Genomic DNA, 18139 nt, shown 5'->3' on the forward strand with positions numbered 1-18139 from the left:
CATGTCTTGCAAAGTCTTGTCTCTCGATGTCTTTTCTTGCAATGTCTTGTCTCTCGGTGTCTTGTCTTTTCGTGTCTTGTCTCTCGATGTCTTGTCTCTCGATGTCTTGTCTCTCAATGTCTTGTCTCTCGATGTCTTGTCTCTTGATGTCTTGTCTTTTGATGGCTTGTCTTGCGGTGTCTTGTCTTGCGATATCTTGCAATATCTTGTCTCTCGATGTCTTGTCTTCTGATGTCTTCTCATGTCTTGCGATGTCTTGTCTCTCAATCTCTTGTCTCTCGATGTCTTGTCTCTCAATCTCTTGTCTTTATGTCTTCTCTTGTAATGGCTTACCTTGCGGTGTCTTGTCTCTCGATGTCTTATCTTGTGTTGTCTTCTCATGTCTTGTGATGTCTTTTCTTGCGATGTCTTGTCTCTCGATGTCTTTTCTTGCAATGTCTTGTCTCTCGATGTCTTGTCTCTTGGTGTCTTGTCTTTTTCGTGTCTTGTCTCTCGATGTCTTGTCTCTCGATGTCTTGTCTCTCGATGGCTTGTCTTGCCGTGTCTTGTCTTGGAATATCTTGCAATGTCTTGTCTTGTGCTGTCTTCTCATGTCCTGCGATGTCTTGTCTCTCTGTCTTGTCTCTTGATGTCTTGTCTTGCGATGGCTTGTCTTGCAGTGTCTTGTCTTGCGATATCTTGCAATGTCTTGTCTCTCGGTGTCTTGTCTTGTGATGTCTTCTCATGTCTTGCGATGTCTTGTCTCTCGATCTCTTGTCTCTCGATGTCTTGTGTTGCGAAGGCTTGTCTTTCCGTGTCTTGTCTTGCAATATCTTGTGATGTCTTGTCTTGCGATGTCTTTACTTGCAATGTCTTGTCTCTCGATTTCCTGCGATGTCTTGTCTCTCGATATCTTGTCTTCTAATGTCTTGCGAGGTGTTTTATTGCAATGTCTTGTCTCTCGATGTCTTGACTCTCGATGTCTTGTCTCTTGATGTCTTGTCTTTTGATGGCTTGTCTTGCGGTGTCTTGTCTGGCGATATCTTGCAATATCTTGTCTCTCGATGTCTTGTCTTGTGATGTCTTCTCATGTCTTGCAAAGTCTTGTCTCTCGATGTCTTTTCTTGCAATGTCTTGTCTCTCGGTGTCTTGTCTTTTCGTGTCTTGTCTCTCGATGTCTTGTCTCTCAATGTCTTGTCTCTCGATGTCTTGTCTCTTGATGTCTTGTCTTTTGATGGCTTGTCTTGCGGTGTCTTGTCTTGCGATATCTTGCAATATCTTGTCTCTCGATGTCTTGTCTTTTGATGTCCTGTCTTGCGATAGCTTGTCTTGCGATATCTTGCAATGTCTTGTCTCTCGATGTCTTGTCATGTGATGTCTTCTCATGTCTTGCGATGTCTTGTCTCTCGATCTCTTGTCTCTCGATGTCTTGTCTCTCGATGTCTTGTTTTGCGATGGTTTGTCTTGCAGTGTCTTGTCTTGCGATATCTTGCAATGTCTTGTCTTGTGATGTCTTCTCATGTCTTGCGATGTCTTGTCTCTCGATGTCTTCACTCTCGATGTCTTGTCTCTTGATGTCCTGTCTTGCGATGGTTTGTCTTGCAGTGTCTTGTCTTGCGATATCTTGCAATGTCTTGTCTCTCGATGTCTTGTCTTGCGATGGCTTGTCTTGCAGTGTCTTGTCTTGCGATATCTTGCAATGTCTTGTCTCTCGATGTCTTGTCTTGTGATGTCTTCTCATGTCTTGCGATGTCTTGTCTCTCGATGTCTTGACTCTCGATGTCTTGTCTTGTGATGTCTTCTCATTTCTTGCGATGTCTTGTCTCTCGATCTCTTGTCTCTAGATGTCTTGTGTTGCGAAGGCTTGTCTTTCCGTGTCTTGTCTTGCAATATCTTGTGATGTCTTGTCTTGCGATGTCTTCTCTTGTGATGTCTTGTCTCTCGATGTCTTGTCTCTCTTGTCTTGCGATGGCTTGTCTTGCAGTGTCTTGTCTTGCGATATCTTGCAATGTCTTGTCTCTCTATGTCTTTTCTTGTGATGTCTTGTCTTGCGATGTCTTGTCTCTCGATGTCTTCTAATGTTTTGCAATGTCTTTTCTTGCGATGTCTTGTCTCTCGATGTCTTGTCTCTCGATGTCTTGACTCTCGATGTCTTGTCTCTTGATGTCTAGTCTCTCGATGGCTTGTCTTGCGATGTCTTGTCTTGCAATGTCTTCTCGTGTCCTGCGATGTCTTGTCTCTCGATGTCTTGACTCTCGATGTCTTGTCTCTCTATGTCTGGTCTCTTGATGTCTTGTCTTGCGATGGCTTGTCTTGCAGTGTCTTGTCTTGCGATATCTTGCAATGTCTTGTCTCTCGATGTCTTGTCTTGTGATGTCTTCTCATTTCTTGCGATGTCTTGTCTCTCGATGTCTTGTGTTGCGAAGGCTTGTCTTTCATGTGTCTTGACTTGCGATATTTTGTGATGTCTTGTCTTGCGATGTCTTTTCTTGCAATGTCTTGTCTCTCGATGTCTTGTCTCGTGATTTCCTGCTATGTCTTGTCTCTCGATATCTTGTCTTCCGATATATTGCGATGTCTTTTCTTGTGATGCCTTGTCTTGTGATGTCTTGTCTCTCGATGTCTTCTAATGTCTTGCGATGTGTTTTCTTGCGATGTCTTGTCTCTCGATGTCTTGTCTCTCGATGTCTTGACTCTCGATGTCTTGTCTTTTGATGGCTTGTCTTGCGGTGTCTTGTCTTGCGATATCTCGCAATATCTTGTCTCTCGATGTCTTGTCTTGTGATGTCTTCTCATGTCTTGCGATGTCTTGTCTCTCAATGTCTTGTCTCTCGATGTCTTGTCTTTGTCTTCTCTTGTAATGGCTTACCTTGCGGTGTCTTGTCTTGCAATATCTTGCAGTGTCTTGTCTCTCAATGTCTTGTCTTGTGATGTCTTCTCATGTCTTGCAATGTCTTGTCTCTCGATGTCTTGTATCTCGGTGTCTTGTCTCTTGATTTCTTGTCTTGCGATAGCTTGTCTTGCGGTGTCTATGTTTTGTGATCTCTTGTGATGTCTTGTCTCTCGATGTCTTGTCTCGCGATTTCTTGTGATGGCTTGTCTCTCGATGTCTGATCTTGCGATACACTACGATGTCTTTTCTTGTGATGTCTTGTCTTGCGATGTCTTGTCATTTGATGTCTTGTCTCTCGATGTCTTGACTCTCGATGTCTTGTCCTTCGATGTCTTGTCTCTCGATGGCTTGTCTTGCGGTGTCTTGTCTTGCAATGTCTTGTCTTGTGATCTCTTCTCATGTCCTACAATCTCTTGTCTCTCGATGTCTTGTCTCTCTATGTCTTGTCTCTTGATGTCTTGTCTTGCAGTGTCTTGTCTTGCAATATCTTGCAATGTCTTGTCTCTCGATGTCTTGTGATGTCTTCTCATGTCTTGCGATGTCTTGTCTCTCGATTTCTTGTCTCTCGATGTCTTGTGCTGCGAAGGCTTGTCTTTCCGTGTCTTGTCTTGCGATATCTTGTGATATCTTGTCTTGCGATGTCTTTTCTTGCAATGTCTTGTCTCTCGATGTCTTGTCTCTCGATGTCTTGACTCTCGATGTCTTGTCTCTCGATGTCTTGACTCTCGATGTCTTGTCTCTCGATGTCTTGTCTCTCGATGGCTTGTCTTGCACTGTCTTGTCTTGCGATATCTTGCAATGTCTTGTCTTGTGATGTCTTCTCATGTCTTGCGATGTCTTGACTCTCGATGTCTTGACTCTCGATGTCTTGTCTCTTGATGTCTTGTCTTGCGATGGTTTGTCTTGCAGTGTCTTGTCTTGCGATATCTTGCAATGTCTTGTCTTGCGATGGCTTGTCTTGCAGTGTCTTGTCTTGCGATATCTTGCAATGTCTTGTCTCTCGATGTCTTGTCTTGTGATGTCTTCTCATGTCTTGCGATGTCTTGTCTCTCGATCTCTTGTCTCTCAATGTCTTGTGTTGCGAAGGCTTGTCTTTCCGTGTCTTGTCTTGCAATATCTTGTGATGTCTTGTCTTGCGATGTGTTTTCTTGCAATGTCTTGTCTCTCGATGTCTTGACTCTCGATGTCTTGTCTCTCGGTTTCTTGTCTTTTCGTGTCTAGTCTCTCGATGTCTTGTCTCTCGATGTCTTGACTCTTGATGTCTTGTCTCTCAATGTCTTGTCTTTTGATGTCCTGTCTTGCGATAGCTTGTCTTGCGATATCTTGCAATGTCTTGTCTCTCGATGTCTTGTCTTGTGATGTCTTCTCATGTCTTGCGATGTCTTATCTCTCGATGTCTTGTCTCTCGATGTCTTGACTCTCGATGTCTTGTCTCTTGATGTCTTGTCTTGTGATGGCTTACCTTGCGGTGTCTTGTCTTGCGATATCTTGCAATGTCTTGTCTCTCGATGTCTTGTCTTGTGATGTCTTCTCATGTCTTGCGATGTCTTGTCTCTCGATGTCTTGTCTCTCGATGTCTTGTCTCTCGATGTCTTGTCTTTATGTCTTCTCTTGTAATGGCTTACCTTGCGGTGTCTTGTCTTGCAATATCTTGCAATGTCTTGTCTCTCGATGTCTTGTCTTGTGATGTCTTCTCATGTCTTGCGATGTCTTGTCTCTCGATGTCTTTTCTTGCAATGTCTTGTCTCTCGATGTCTTGTCTCTCGATGTCTTTACTCTTGGTGTCTTGTCTTTTCGTGTCTTGTCTCTCGATGTCTTGTCTCTCGATGTCTTGACTCTCGATGTCTTGTCTCTCGATGTCTTGTCTTTTGATGTCTTGTCTTGCGATAGCTTGTCATGCGATATCTTGCAATGTCTTGTCTCTCGATGTCTTCTCATGTCTTGCGATGTCTTGTCTCTCGATGTCTTGTCTCTCGATGTCTTGTCTCTCGATATCTTGACTCTCGGTGTCTTGTCTCTCGGTGTCTTATCTCTTGATGTCTTGTGATGGCTTATCTTGCGATATCTTGCAATGTCTTGTCTCTCGATGTCTTGTCTTGTGATGTCTTCTCATGTCTTGCGATGTCTTTTCTTGCGATGTCTTGTCTCTCGATGGCTTGTCTCTCGATGTCTTGTCTTGTGATATCTTGTGGTGTCTTGTCTTGCGATGCCTTTTCTTGCAATGTCTTGTCTCTGGATGTCTTGTCTTGCGATTTCTTGTCTCTCGGTGTCTTGTCTTGCGATATCTAGCGATGTCTTTTCTTGTGATGTTTTGTCTCTCGATGTCTTGTCTCTCGATGTCTTCTCTCTAGATGTCTTGTCTCTCGGTGTCTTGTCTTTTTGTGTCTTGTCTCTCGATGTCTTGTCTCTCGATGTCTTGTCTCTCGATGTCTTGACTCTCGATGTCTTGACTCCCGATGGCTTGTCTCTTGATGTCTTGTCTTGCGATGGCTTGTCTTGCGATGGCTTGTCTTGCAATGTCTTGTCTCTCGATGTCTTGTCTTGTTATATCTTCTCATGTCTTGCGATGTCTTGTCTCTCGATGTCTTGTCTCTTGATGGCTTGTCTCGCGATGTCTTTTCTTGCAATGTCTTGTCTCTTGATGTCTTGTCTCTCGATGTCTTGTCTCTCGGTGTCTTTTCTTTTGGTGTCTTGTCTCTCGATGTCTTGCCTCGCGATGTCTTGTCTTGTGATGTGTTCTCATGTCTTGCGATGTCTTGTCTCTCGATGTCTTGTCTCTCGATGTCTTGTCTCTCGATATCTTGACTCTCGGTGTCTTGTCTCTCTGTGTCTTATCTCTTGATGTCTTGTCTTGTGATGGCTTATCTTGCGATATCTTGCAATGTCTTGTCTCTCGATGTCTTGTCTTGTGATGTCTTCTCATGTCTTGCGATGTCTTTTCTTGCGATGTCTTGTCTCTCGATGGCTTGTCTCTCGATGTCTTGTCTTGTGATATCTTGTGGTGTCTTGTCTTGCGATGCCTTTTCTTGCAATGTCTTGTCTCTGGATGTCTTGTCTTGCGATTTCTTGTCTCTCGGTGTCTTGTCTTGCGATATCTAGCGATGTCTTTTCTTGTGATGTTTTGTCTCTCGATGTCTTGTCTCTCGATGTCTTCTCTCTAGATGTCTTGTCTCTCGGTGTCTTGTCTTTTTGTGTCTTGTCTCTCGATGTCTTGTCTCTCGATGTCTTGTCTCTCGATGTCTTGACTCTCGATGTCTTGACTCCCGATGGCTTGTCTCTTGATGTCTTGTCTTGCGATGGCTTGTCTTGCGATGGCTTGTCTTGCAATGTCTTGTCTCTCGATGTCTTGTCTTGTTATATCTTCTCATGTCTTGCGATGTCTTGTCTCTCGATGTCTTGTCTCTTGATGGCTTGTCTCGCGATGTCTTTTCTTGCAATGTCTTGTCTCTTGATGTCTTGTCTCTCGATGTCTTGTCTCTCGGTGTCTTTTCTTTTGGTGTCTTGTCTCTCGATGTCTTGCCTCGCGATGTCTTGTCTTGTGATGTGTTCTCATGTCTTGCTATGTCTTGTCTCTCGATGTCTTGTCTCTCGATGTCTTGTCTCTCGATGTCTTGTCTCTCGATGTCTTGTCTCGCGATGGCTTGTCTCTCGATGGCTTGTCTCTCGATGGCTTGTCTCTCGATGGCTTGTCTCTCGATGTCTTGTCTTGCGATGTCTTGTCTTGCGATATCTTGTGATGTCTTGTTGTGGGATGTCTTTTCCTACAATGTCTTGCCTCTCGATGTCTTGTCTTGCGATATCTTGCAATGTCTTGTCTCTTGATTTCTTGTGATGTCTTCTCATGTCTTGCAATGTCTTTTCTTGCGATGTCTTGTCTCTCGATGTCTTGTCTTGTGATGTCTTCTCATGTCTTGCGATGTCTTGTCTCTCGATGTCTTGTCTTGTGATGTCTTCTCATGTCTTGCGATGTCTTGTCTCTCGATGTCTTGTCTCTCGATGTCTTGTGTTGCGAAGGCTTGTCTTTCCGTGTCTTGTCTTGCGATATCTTGTGATATCTTGTCTTGCGATGTCTTTTCTTGCAATGTCTTGTCTCTCGATGTCTTGACTCCCGATGTCTTGTCTCTCGATGTCTTGTCTCTCGATGGCTTGTCTTGTGGTGTCTTGTCTTGCGATATCTTGCAATGTCTTGTCTTGTGATGTCTTCTCATGTCTTGCGATGTCTTCTCTCTCGATGTCTTGTCTCTCGATGTCTTGTCTCTTGATGTCTTGTCTTGCGATGGTTTGTCTTGCAGTGTCTTGTCTTGCGATATCTTGCAATGTCTTGTCTCTCGATGTCTTGACTCTTGATGTCTTGTCTCTCAAAGTCTTGTCTTTTGATGTCCTGTCTTGCGATAGCTTGTCTTGCGATATCTTGCAATGTCTTGTCTCTCGATGTCTTGTCTTGTGATGTCTTCTCATTTCTTGCGATGTCTTGTCTCTCGATGTCTTGTGTTGCGAAGGCTTGTCTTTCATGTGTCTTGACTTGCGATATTTTGTGATGTCTTGTCTTGCGATGTCTTTTCTTGCAATGTCTTGTCTCTCGATGTCTTGTCTCGTGATTTCCTGCTATGTCTTGTCTCTCGATATCTTGTCTTCCGATATATTGCGATGTCTTTTCTTGTGATGCCTTGTCTTGTGATGTCTTGTCTCTCGATGTCTTCTAATGTCTTGCGATGTGTTTTCTTGCGATGTCTTGTCTCTCGATGTCTTGTCTCTCGATGTCTTGACTCTCGATGTCTTGTCTTTTGATGGCTTGTCTTGCGGTGTCTTGTCTTGCGATATCTCGCAATATCTTGTCTCTCGATGTCTTGTCTTGTGATGTCTTCTCATGTCTTGCGATGTCTTGTCTCTCAATGTCTTGTCTCTCGATGTCTTGTCTTTGTCTTCTCTTGTAATGGCTTACCTTGCGGTGTCTTGTCTTGCAATATCTTGCAGTGTCTTGTCTCTCAATGTCTTGTCTTGTGATGTCTTCTCATGTCTTGCAATGTCTTGTCTCTCGATGTCTTGTATCTCGGTGTCTTGTCTCTTGATTTCTTGTCTTGCGATAGCTTGTCTTGCGGTGTCTATGTTTTGTGATCTCTTGTGATGTCTTGTCTCTCGATGTCTTGTCTCGCGATTTCTTGTGATGGCTTGTCTCTCGATGTCTGATCTTGCGATACACTACGATGTCTTTTCTTGTGATGTCTTGTCTTGCGATGTCTTGTCATTTGATGTCTTGTCTCTCGATGTCTTGACTCTCGATGTCTTGTCCTTCGATGTCTTGTCTCTCGATGGCTTGTCTTGCGGTGTCTTGTCTTGCAATGTCTTGTCTTGTGATCTCTTCTCATGTCCTACAATCTCTTGTCTCTCGATGTCTTGTCTCTCTATGTCTTGTCTCTTGATGTCTTGTCTTGCAGTGTCTTGTCTTGCAATATCTTGCAATGTCTTGTCTCTCGATGTCTTGTGATGTCTTCTCATGTCTTGCGATGTCTTGTCTCTCGATTTCTTGTCTCTCGATGTCTTGTGCTGCGAAGGCTTGTCTTTCCGTGTCTTGTCTTGCGATATCTTGTGATATCTTGTCTTGCGATGTCTTTTCTTGCAATGTCTTGTCTCTCGATGTCTTGTCTCTCGATGTCTTGACTCTCGATGTCTTGTCTCTCGATGTCTTGACTCTCGATGTCTTGTCTCTCGATGTCTTGTCTCTCGATGGCTTGTCTTGCACTGTCTTGTCTTGCGATATCTTGCAATGTCTTGTCTTGTGATGTCTTCTCATGTCTTGCGATGTCTTGACTCTCGATGTCTTGACTCTCGATGTCTTGTCTCTTGATGTCTTGTCTTGCGATGGTTTGTCTTGCAGTGTCTTGTCTTGCGATATCTTGCAATGTCTTGTCTTGCGATGGCTTGTCTTGCAGTGTCTTGTCTTGCGATATCTTGCAATGTCTTGTCTCTCGATGTCTTGTCTTGTGATGTCTTCTCATGTCTTGCGATGTCTTGTCTCTCGATCTCTTGTCTCTCAATGTCTTGTGTTGCGAAGGCTTGTCTTTCCGTGTCTTGTCTTGCAATATCTTGTGATGTCTTGTCTTGCGATGTGTTTTCTTGCAATGTCTTGTCTCTCGATGTCTTGACTCTCGATGTCTTGTCTCTCGGTTTCTTGTCTTTTCGTGTCTAGTCTCTCGATGTCTTGTCTCTCGATGTCTTGACTCTTGATGTCTTGTCTCTCAATGTCTTGTCTTTTGATGTCCTGTCTTGCGATAGCTTGTCTTGCGATATCTTGCAATGTCTTGTCTCTCGATGTCTTGTCTTGTGATGTCTTCTCATGTCTTGCGATGTCTTATCTCTCGATGTCTTGTCTCTCGATGTCTTGACTCTCGATGTCTTGTCTCTTGATGTCTTGTCTTGTGATGGCTTACCTTGCGGTGTCTTGTCTTGCGATATCTTGCAATGTCTTGTCTCTCGATGTCTTGTCTTGTGATGTCTTCTCATGTCTTGCGATGTCTTGTCTCTCGATGTCTTGTCTCTCGATGTCTTGTCTCTCGATGTCTTGTCTTTATGTCTTCTCTTGTAATGGCTTACCTTGCGGTGTCTTGTCTTGCAATATCTTGCAATGTCTTGTCTCTCGATGTCTTGTCTTGTGATGTCTTCTCATGTCTTGCGATGTCTTGTCTCTCGATGTCTTTTCTTGCAATGTCTTGTCTCTCGATGTCTTGTCTCTCGATGTCTTTACTCTTGGTGTCTTGTCTTTTCGTGTCTTGTCTCTCGATGTCTTGTCTCTCGATGTCTTGACTCTCGATGTCTTGTCTCTCGATGTCTTGTCTTTTGATGTCTTGTCTTGCGATAGCTTGTCATGCGATATCTTGCAATGTCTTGTCTCTCGATGTCTTCTCATGTCTTGCGATGTCTTGTCTCTCGATGTCTTGTCTCTCGATGTCTTGTCTCTCGATATCTTGACTCTCGGTGTCTTGTCTCTCGGTGTCTTATCTCTTGATGTCTTGTGATGGCTTATCTTGCGATATCTTGCAATGTCTTGTCTCTCGATGTCTTGTCTTGTGATGTCTTCTCATGTCTTGCGATGTCTTTTCTTGCGATGTCTTGTCTCTCGATGGCTTGTCTCTCGATGTCTTGTCTTGTGATATCTTGTGGTGTCTTGTCTTGCGATGCCTTTTCTTGCAATGTCTTGTCTCTGGATGTCTTGTCTTGCGATTTCTTGTCTCTCGGTGTCTTGTCTTGCGATATCTAGCGATGTCTTTTCTTGTGATGTTTTGTCTCTCGATGTCTTGTCTCTCGATGTCTTCTCTCTAGATGTCTTGTCTCTCGGTGTCTTGTCTTTTTGTGTCTTGTCTCTCGATGTCTTGTCTCTCGATGTCTTGTCTCTCGATGTCTTGACTCTCGATGTCTTGACTCCCGATGGCTTGTCTCTTGATGTCTTGTCTTGCGATGGCTTGTCTTGCGATGGCTTGTCTTGCAATGTCTTGTCTCTCGATGTCTTGTCTTGTTATATCTTCTCATGTCTTGCGATGTCTTGTCTCTCGATGTCTTGTCTCTTGATGGCTTGTCTCGCGATGTCTTTTCTTGCAATGTCTTGTCTCTTGATGTCTTGTCTCTCGATGTCTTGTCTCTCGGTGTCTTTTCTTTTGGTGTCTTGTCTCTCGATGTCTTGCCTCGCGATGTCTTGTCTTGTGATGTGTTCTCATGTCTTGCGATGTCTTGTCTCTCGATGTCTTGTCTCTCGATGTCTTGTCTCTCGATATCTTGACTCTCGGTGTCTTGTCTCTCTGTGTCTTATCTCTTGATGTCTTGTCTTGTGATGGCTTATCTTGCGATATCTTGCAATGTCTTGTCTCTCGATGTCTTGTCTTGTGATGTCTTCTCATGTCTTGCGATGTCTTTTCTTGCGATGTCTTGTCTCTCGATGGCTTGTCTCTCGATGTCTTGTCTTGTGATATCTTGTGGTGTCTTGTCTTGCGATGCCTTTTCTTGCAATGTCTTGTCTCTGGATGTCTTGTCTTGCGATTTCTTGTCTCTCGGTGTCTTGTCTTGCGATATCTAGCGATGTCTTTTCTTGTGATGTTTTGTCTCTCGATGTCTTGTCTCTCGATGTCTTCTCTCTAGATGTCTTGTCTCTCGGTGTCTTGTCTTTTTGTGTCTTGTCTCTCGATGTCTTGTCTCTCGATGTCTTGTCTCTCGATGTCTTGACTCTCGATGTCTTGACTCCCGATGGCTTGTCTCTTGATGTCTTGTCTTGCGATGGCTTGTCTTGCGATGGCTTGTCTTGCAATGTCTTGTCTCTCGATGTCTTGTCTTGTTATATCTTCTCATGTCTTGCGATGTCTTGTCTCTCGATGTCTTGTCTCTTGATGGCTTGTCTCGCGATGTCTTTTCTTGCAATGTCTTGTCTCTTGATGTCTTGTCTCTCGATGTCTTGTCTCTCGGTGTCTTTTCTTTTGGTGTCTTGTCTCTCGATGTCTTGCCTCGCGATGTCTTGTCTTGTGATGTGTTCTCATGTCTTGCTATGTCTTGTCTCTCGATGTCTTGTCTCTCGATGTCTTGTCTCTCGATGTCTTGTCTCTCGATGTCTTGTCTCGCGATGGCTTGTCTCTCGATGGCTTGTCTCTCGATGGCTTGTCTCTCGATGGCTTGTCTCTCGATGTCTTGTCTTGCGATGTCTTGTCTTGCGATATCTTGTGATGTCTTGTTGTGGGATGTCTTTTCCTACAATGTCTTGCCTCTCGATGTCTTGTCTTGCGATATCTTGCAATGTCTTGTCTCTTGATTTCTTGTGATGTCTTCTCATGTCTTGCAATGTCTTTTCTTGCGATGTCTTGTCTCTCGATGTCTTGTCTTGTGATGTCTTCTCATGTCTTGCGATGTCTTGTCTCTCGATGTCTTGTCTTGTGATGTCTTCTCATGTCTTGCGATGTCTTGTCTCTCGATGTCTTGTCTCTCGATGTCTTGTGTTGCGAAGGCTTGTCTTTCCGTGTCTTGTCTTGCGATATCTTGTGATATCTTGTCTTGCGATGTCTTTTCTTGCAATGTCTTGTCTCTCGATGTCTTGACTCCCGATGTCTTGTCTCTCGATGTCTTGTCTCTCGATGGCTTGTCTTGTGGTGTCTTGTCTTGCGATATCTTGCAATGTCTTGTCTTGTGATGTCTTCTCATGTCTTGCGATGTCTTCTCTCTCGATGTCTTGTCTCTCGATGTCTTGTCTCTTGATGTCTTGTCTTGCGATGGTTTGTCTTGCAGTGTCTTGTCTTGCGATATCTTGCAATGTCTTGTCTCTCGATGTCTTGACTCTTGATGTCTTGTCTCTCAAAGTCTTGTCTTTTGATGTCCTGTCTTGCGATAGCTTGTCTTGCGATATCTTGCAATGTCTTGTCTCTCGATGTCTTGTCTTGTGATGTCTTCTCATGTCTTGCGATGTCTTGTCTCTGGATGTCTTGTCTCTGGATGTTTTGTCTCTCGATGTCTTGTCTTTATGTCTTCTCTTGTAATGGCTTACCTTGCGGTGTCTTTTCTTGCAATATCTTGCAATGTCTTGTCTCTCGATGTCTTGTCTTGTGATGTCTTCTCATGTCTTGCGATGTCTTGTCTCTCGATGTCTTTTCTTGCAATGTCTTGTCTCTCGATTTCCTGCGATGTCTTGTCTCTCGATATCTTGTCTTGCGATATATTGCGATGTCTTTTCTTGTGATGTCTTGTCTCTCGATGTCTTCTAATGTCTTGCGATGTGTTTTCTTGCAATGTCTTGTCTCTCGATGTCTTGACTCTCGATGTCTTGTCTCTTGATGTCTTGTCTTTTGATGGCTTGTCTTGCGATATCTTGCAATATCTTGTCTCTCGATGTCTTGTCTTGTGATGTCTTCTCATGTCTCTCGATGTCTTGTCTCTCGATGTCTTGTCTCTCGATGTCTTGTCTCTCGATGTCTTGACTCTCGATGTCTTGTCTCTCGATGTCTTGTCTCTCGGTGTCTTATCTCTTGATGTCTTGTCTTGCGATAGCTTGTCATGCGATATCTTGCAATGTCTTGTCTCTCGATGTCTTCTCATGTCTTGCGATGTCTTGTCTCTCGATGTCTTGTCTCTCGATGTCTTGTCTCTCGATGTCTTGTCTCTCGATATCTTGACTCTCGGTGTCTTGTCTCTCGGTGTCTTATCTCTTGATGTCTTGTCTTGTGATGGCTTATCTTGCGATATCTTGCAATGTCTTGTCTCTCGATGTCTTGTCTTGTGATGTCTTCTCATGTCTTGCGATGTCTTTTCTTGCGATGTCTTGTCTCTCGATGGCTTGTCTCTCGATGTCTTGTCTTGTGATATCTTGTGGTGTCTTGTCTTGCGATGCCTTTTCTTGCAATGTCTTGTCTCTGGATGTCTTGTCTTGCGATTTCTTGTCTCTCGGTGTCTTGTCTTGCGATATCTAGTGATGTCTTTTCTTGTGATGTTTTGTCTCTCGATGTCTTGTCTCTCGATGTCTTCTCTCTAGATGTCTTGTCTCTCGGTGTCTTGTCTTTTTGTGTCTTGTCTCTCGATGTCTTGTCTCTCGATGTCTTGTCTCTCGATGTCTTGACTCTCGATGTCTTGACTCCCGATGGCTTGTCTCTTGATGTCTTGTCTTGCGATGGCTTGTCTTGCGATGGCTTGTCTTGCAATGTCTTGTCTCTCGATGTCTTGTCTTGTTATATCTTCTCATGTCTTGCGATGTCTTGTCTCTCGATGTCTTGTCTCTTGATGGCTTGTCTCGCGATGTCTTTTCTTGCAATGTCTTGTCTCTTGATGTCTTGTCTCTCGATGTCTTGTCTCTCGGTGTCTTTTCTTTTGGTGTCTTGTCTCTCGATGTCTTGCCTCGCGATGTCTTGTCTTGTGATGTGTTCTCATGTCTTGCTATGTCTTGTCTCTCGATGTCTTGTCTCTCGATGTCTTGTCTCTCGATGTCTTGTCTCTCGATGTCTTGTCTCGCGATGGCTTGTCTCTCGATGGCTTGTCTCTCGATGGCTTGTCTCTCGATGGCTTGTCTCTCGATGTCTTGTCTTGCGATGTCTTGTCTTGCGATATCTTGTGATGTCTTGTTGTGGGATGTCTTTTCCTACAATGTCTTGCCTCTCGATGTCTTGTCTTGCGATATCTTGCAATGTCTTGTCTCTTGATTTCTTGTGATGTCTTCTCATGTCTTGCAATGTCTTTTCTTGCGATGTCTTGTCTCTCGATGTCTTGTCTTGTGATGTCTTCTCATGTCTTGCGATGTCTTGTCTCTCGATGTCTTGTCTTGTGATGTCTTCTCATGTCTTGCGATGTCTTGTCTCTCTATGTCTTGTCTCGCGATTTCCTGCGATGTCTTGTCTCTCGATATCTTGTCTTGCGATATATTGCGATGTCTTTTCTTGTGATGTTTTGTCTTGTGATGTCTTGTCTCCCGATGTCTTCTAATGTCTTGCGATGTGTTTTCTTGCGATAATTAAAAACAATGGTGCATGAGCCAGCTAGTGTTGGGCGAACAGTGTTCGCCACTGTTCGGGTTCTGCAGAACATCACCCTGTTCGGGTGATGTTCGAGTTCGGCCGAACACCTGACGGTGCTCAGCCAAACCGTTCGGCCATATGGCCGAACTAAGAGCGCATGGCCGAACGTTCCCCGAACGTTCGGCTAGCGCTGTGATTGGCCGAACGGGTCACGTGGTTCGGACCCGAACGCGCTCTGATTGGCCGAACTGTCACGTGGTTCGGGTAAATAAATACCCGAACCACGTCATATCTCCGCCATTTGTCTGTGGGTTTAGCTTTGGGTAGGCAGGCAGGGTAGTTCGCGCTCCAGCCACGCTAGCCAGGGTCCCCCCCAGTCATTGTGTGTCACTGCTGGGAGCAGTAGTACACCGCTCGTTCAGCCACACTATATAGCATTCTGTGTACTGTTCTGTGTCTGCTGGGAACAGTAGTACACCGCTCGTTCAGCCACACTATATAGCATTCTGTGTACTGTTCTGTGTCTGCTGGGAACAGTAGTACACCGCTCGTTCAGCCACACTATATAGCATTCTGTGTACTGTTCTGTGTCTGCTGGGAACAGTAGTACACCGCTCGTTCAGCCACACTATATAGCATTCTGTGTACTGTTCTGTGTCTGCTGGGAACAGTAGTACACCGCTCGTTCAGCCACACTATATAGCATTCTGTGTACTGTTCTGTGTCTGCTGGGAACAGTGGTACACCGCTCGTTCAGCCACACTATATAGCATTCTGTGTACTGTTCTGTGTCTGCTGGGAACAGTAGTACACCGCTCGTTCAGCCACACTATATAGCATTCTGTGTACTGTTCTGTGTCTGCTGGGAACAGTAGTACACCGCTCGTTCAGCCACACTATATAGCATTCTGTGTACTGTTCTGTGTCTGCTGGGAACAGTAGTACACCGCTCGTTCAGCCACACTATATAGCATTCTGTGTACTGTTCTGTGTCTGCTGGGAACAGTAGTACACCGCTCGTTCAGCCACACTATATAGCATTCTGTGTACTGTTCTGTGTCTGCTGGGAACAGTAGTACACCGCTCGTTCAGCCACACTATATAGCATTCTGTGTACTGTTCTGTGTCTGCTGGGAATAGTGGTACACCGCTCGTTCAGCCACACTATATAGCATTCTGTGTACTGTTCTGTGTCTGCTGGGAACAGTAGTACACCGCTCGTTCAGCCACACTATATAGCATTCTGTGTACTGTTCTGTGTCTGCTGGGAATAGTGGTACACCGCTCGTTCAGCCACACTATATAGCATTCTGTGTACTGTTCTGTGTCTGCTGGGAACAGTAGTACACCGCTCGTTCAGCCACACTATATAGCATTCTGTGTACTGTTCTGTGTCTGCTGGGAACAGTAGTACACCGCTCGTTCAGCCACACTATATAGCATTCTGTGTACTGTTCTGTGTCTGCTGGGAACAGTAGTACACCGCTCGTTCAGCCACACTATATAGCATTCTGTGTACTGTTCTGTGTCTGCTGGGAACAGTAGTACACCGCTCGTTCAGCCACACTATATAGCATTCTGTGTACTGTTCTGTGTCTGCTGGGAATAGTGGTACACCGCTCGTTCAGCCACACTATATAGCATTCTGTGTACTGTTCTGTGTCTGCTGGGAATAGTGGTACACCGCTCGTTCGCCACTGTATAGCATTGTGCTCTGTGTCGCTGCTGGGAATAGTGGTACACCGCTCACCCGTCACTGTATAGCATTGTGCTCTGTGTCGCTGCTGGGAATAGTGGTACACCGCTCACCCGTCACTGTATAGCATTGTGCTCTGTGTCGCTGCTGGGAATAGTGGTACTGTATAGCATTTCTGTACTGCCACTGTACTGCTGCCAGTCAGCGTGTACTGTAAGGATAAGTGAAATGAGGAAGAAATCCGGTGAAAGAGGGAGGGGCAAGGGAAGAGGTGTTTCCCCTGACGGTTCACGTACAGGCCACAGGGGAGCACCCAAGAAAACCCACTCAATACCGCCCATGTTGTCCAGGACAACAACCCTCACAAATCCAAAAGAACAGGACCAGATAATTACTTGGATGACCTCTCAAGCGTCCAGCAGTGGGTTAAGCAGCACCAGCACATCACGCACGAGGTCCGAGTCCTCAGCCAGTTACAAGGAGCCAGTGGGCACAAAGCTGACACAACCGGCAGCGACACCACGCACACAACTGCCAGATAACCAGTCCGATGAATTACCTCAGGACACAATGGGGTATTCGCAGGAGCTATTCCCAGCCCAACAAACTTCCACCTTTCAAAGGTCAATGGAGGAACAGCCAGAAATGTTGTGCCTGGATTCACAACCATTAACTGTGGGAAATGCACCGCGCACTGAAATACAAGGCGAGTCCGAAGAGGACTCGGAAACCCAAATCCCAGAGCAATTTGGGCAGGAGGGGTTGCAATTGCAGGAGGTCGGCCGACAAGATCTGGAAGACGACGTTGGAGTGTGCTGCGCAGAGGTTGTTGTGGGGAGCTCTACTCCACGGCGGTGGCCCACAATGACATATGACGAGTTTGAGGAGATGGAAGAGGAGGGTATGGACAATGTGGACAGAGACCCAGATTTTGTTTGTGAACGAGAACATCGCCGTCGTAGCAGCAGCACAGATGAGTCTGTTGAAGAACACACTGCTGCACGAGTTCGCCTTGTGCCACAAGGTAGGCGGCGCGCAATTTCAGGCACCACAAGCGTGGAAGTTCAAGTGAGAGGCAAAAGAGGAGCAAACAGAAATCGCCAGCAAGGAGGCAGGTGCTCCAAAGTCTGGGCTTTCTTTGAAGACTGCACTGAGGATGTTACCATGGCGATTTGCAAGGTGTGCAAGACCCGCCTGAGCAGGGGGAAAAATATTAACAACCTCTCCACCACCAGCATGAGCCGTCACATGCTATCCAAACATCCCACTCTTTGGGCAAACGCGTCAGGACAGGGTACCAGAAACAACACTGCCTCCCTTGGGTTCACCAGACTCACCACCAGACCCGCCTCAGCAGCAGCAGTAGCCCAGCCATTGCGTGGTTCACAACATTCACAAACATCAGACGACGCTGACACTGTCACTTTCCGGAGTAGTGCTCTTGAGGTCTCCCAGTGTTCATCAAACACAACAACCAACAGCCCTTCCGTGTGCAGCGCTACGGTTCAGTTGTCTGTGTCGGAGATGTTTGAGCGCAAGAGGAAATTGCCAGCAAATGACCCCCGGGCCGTGGCAGTAACAGCCAGCATAGCCAAGCTTCTGGCCTGCGAAATGCTGCCATATCGATTGGTGGAGACAAACAGCTTCAAGGGCATGATGTCAGTGGCCATCCCACGTTACGTGGTTCCCAGCCGCTACCACTTTGCACGCTCTGCAGTGCCTGAGTTGCATGAGCACGTGGTCAGCAAAATAACCCGAAGCTTGAAGAATGCCGTTGCCTGCAAGGTTCACCTCACCACTGACACCTGGACGAGTGCGTTCGGCCAGGGTCGATACATCTCCCTTACCGCGCACTGGGTGAACCTTGTGGAGCCTGGCAGCGATTCCTCACCTGCTACGGCACGGGTGTTGCCCACGCCACAAACAGCTGCACCGCCGTCCCTCCCACTGGATAACAGCAGCACCTACCTCTCTGACTCCTTCTCCTCCAACGCATCTCAAAGCTGTACCTCATCCGGAAACGCTAACCCAGCAGCAGTAGGATCGTGGAAGCAGTGCAGCACAGCTGTTGGCATGCGTCAGCAAGCGTTGCTGAAGCTAATC

At 45.6% G+C, this 18139-nt stretch overlaps 1 protein-coding gene across 1 annotated transcript in view; it reads right to left on the reverse strand.

The window, feature by feature from the left end:
• Positions 1–900: 900 nt before the first annotated feature.
• Positions 901–18139, reverse strand: part of LOC137504824 (apical junction molecule-like) — a 33106-nt gene continuing 15867 nt past the window's right edge. Inside the window, exons 3-5 of the mRNA XM_068233415.1 lie at positions 4578–4762; positions 1228–1558; positions 901–1097 (exon numbers count right to left, since the gene is read on the reverse strand). Of these exons, the coding sequence (XP_068089516.1) occupies positions 901–1097; positions 1228–1558; positions 4578–4762 (713 nt within the window). The remainder of the gene's footprint in view (positions 1098–1227; positions 1559–4577; positions 4763–18139) is intronic.

This window comes from Hyperolius riggenbachi, chromosome 4 (assembly GCF_040937935.1).
Source record: "Hyperolius riggenbachi isolate aHypRig1 chromosome 4, aHypRig1.pri, whole genome shotgun sequence".
Classification (NCBI taxonomy): domain Eukaryota; kingdom Metazoa; phylum Chordata; class Amphibia; order Anura; family Hyperoliidae; genus Hyperolius; species Hyperolius riggenbachi.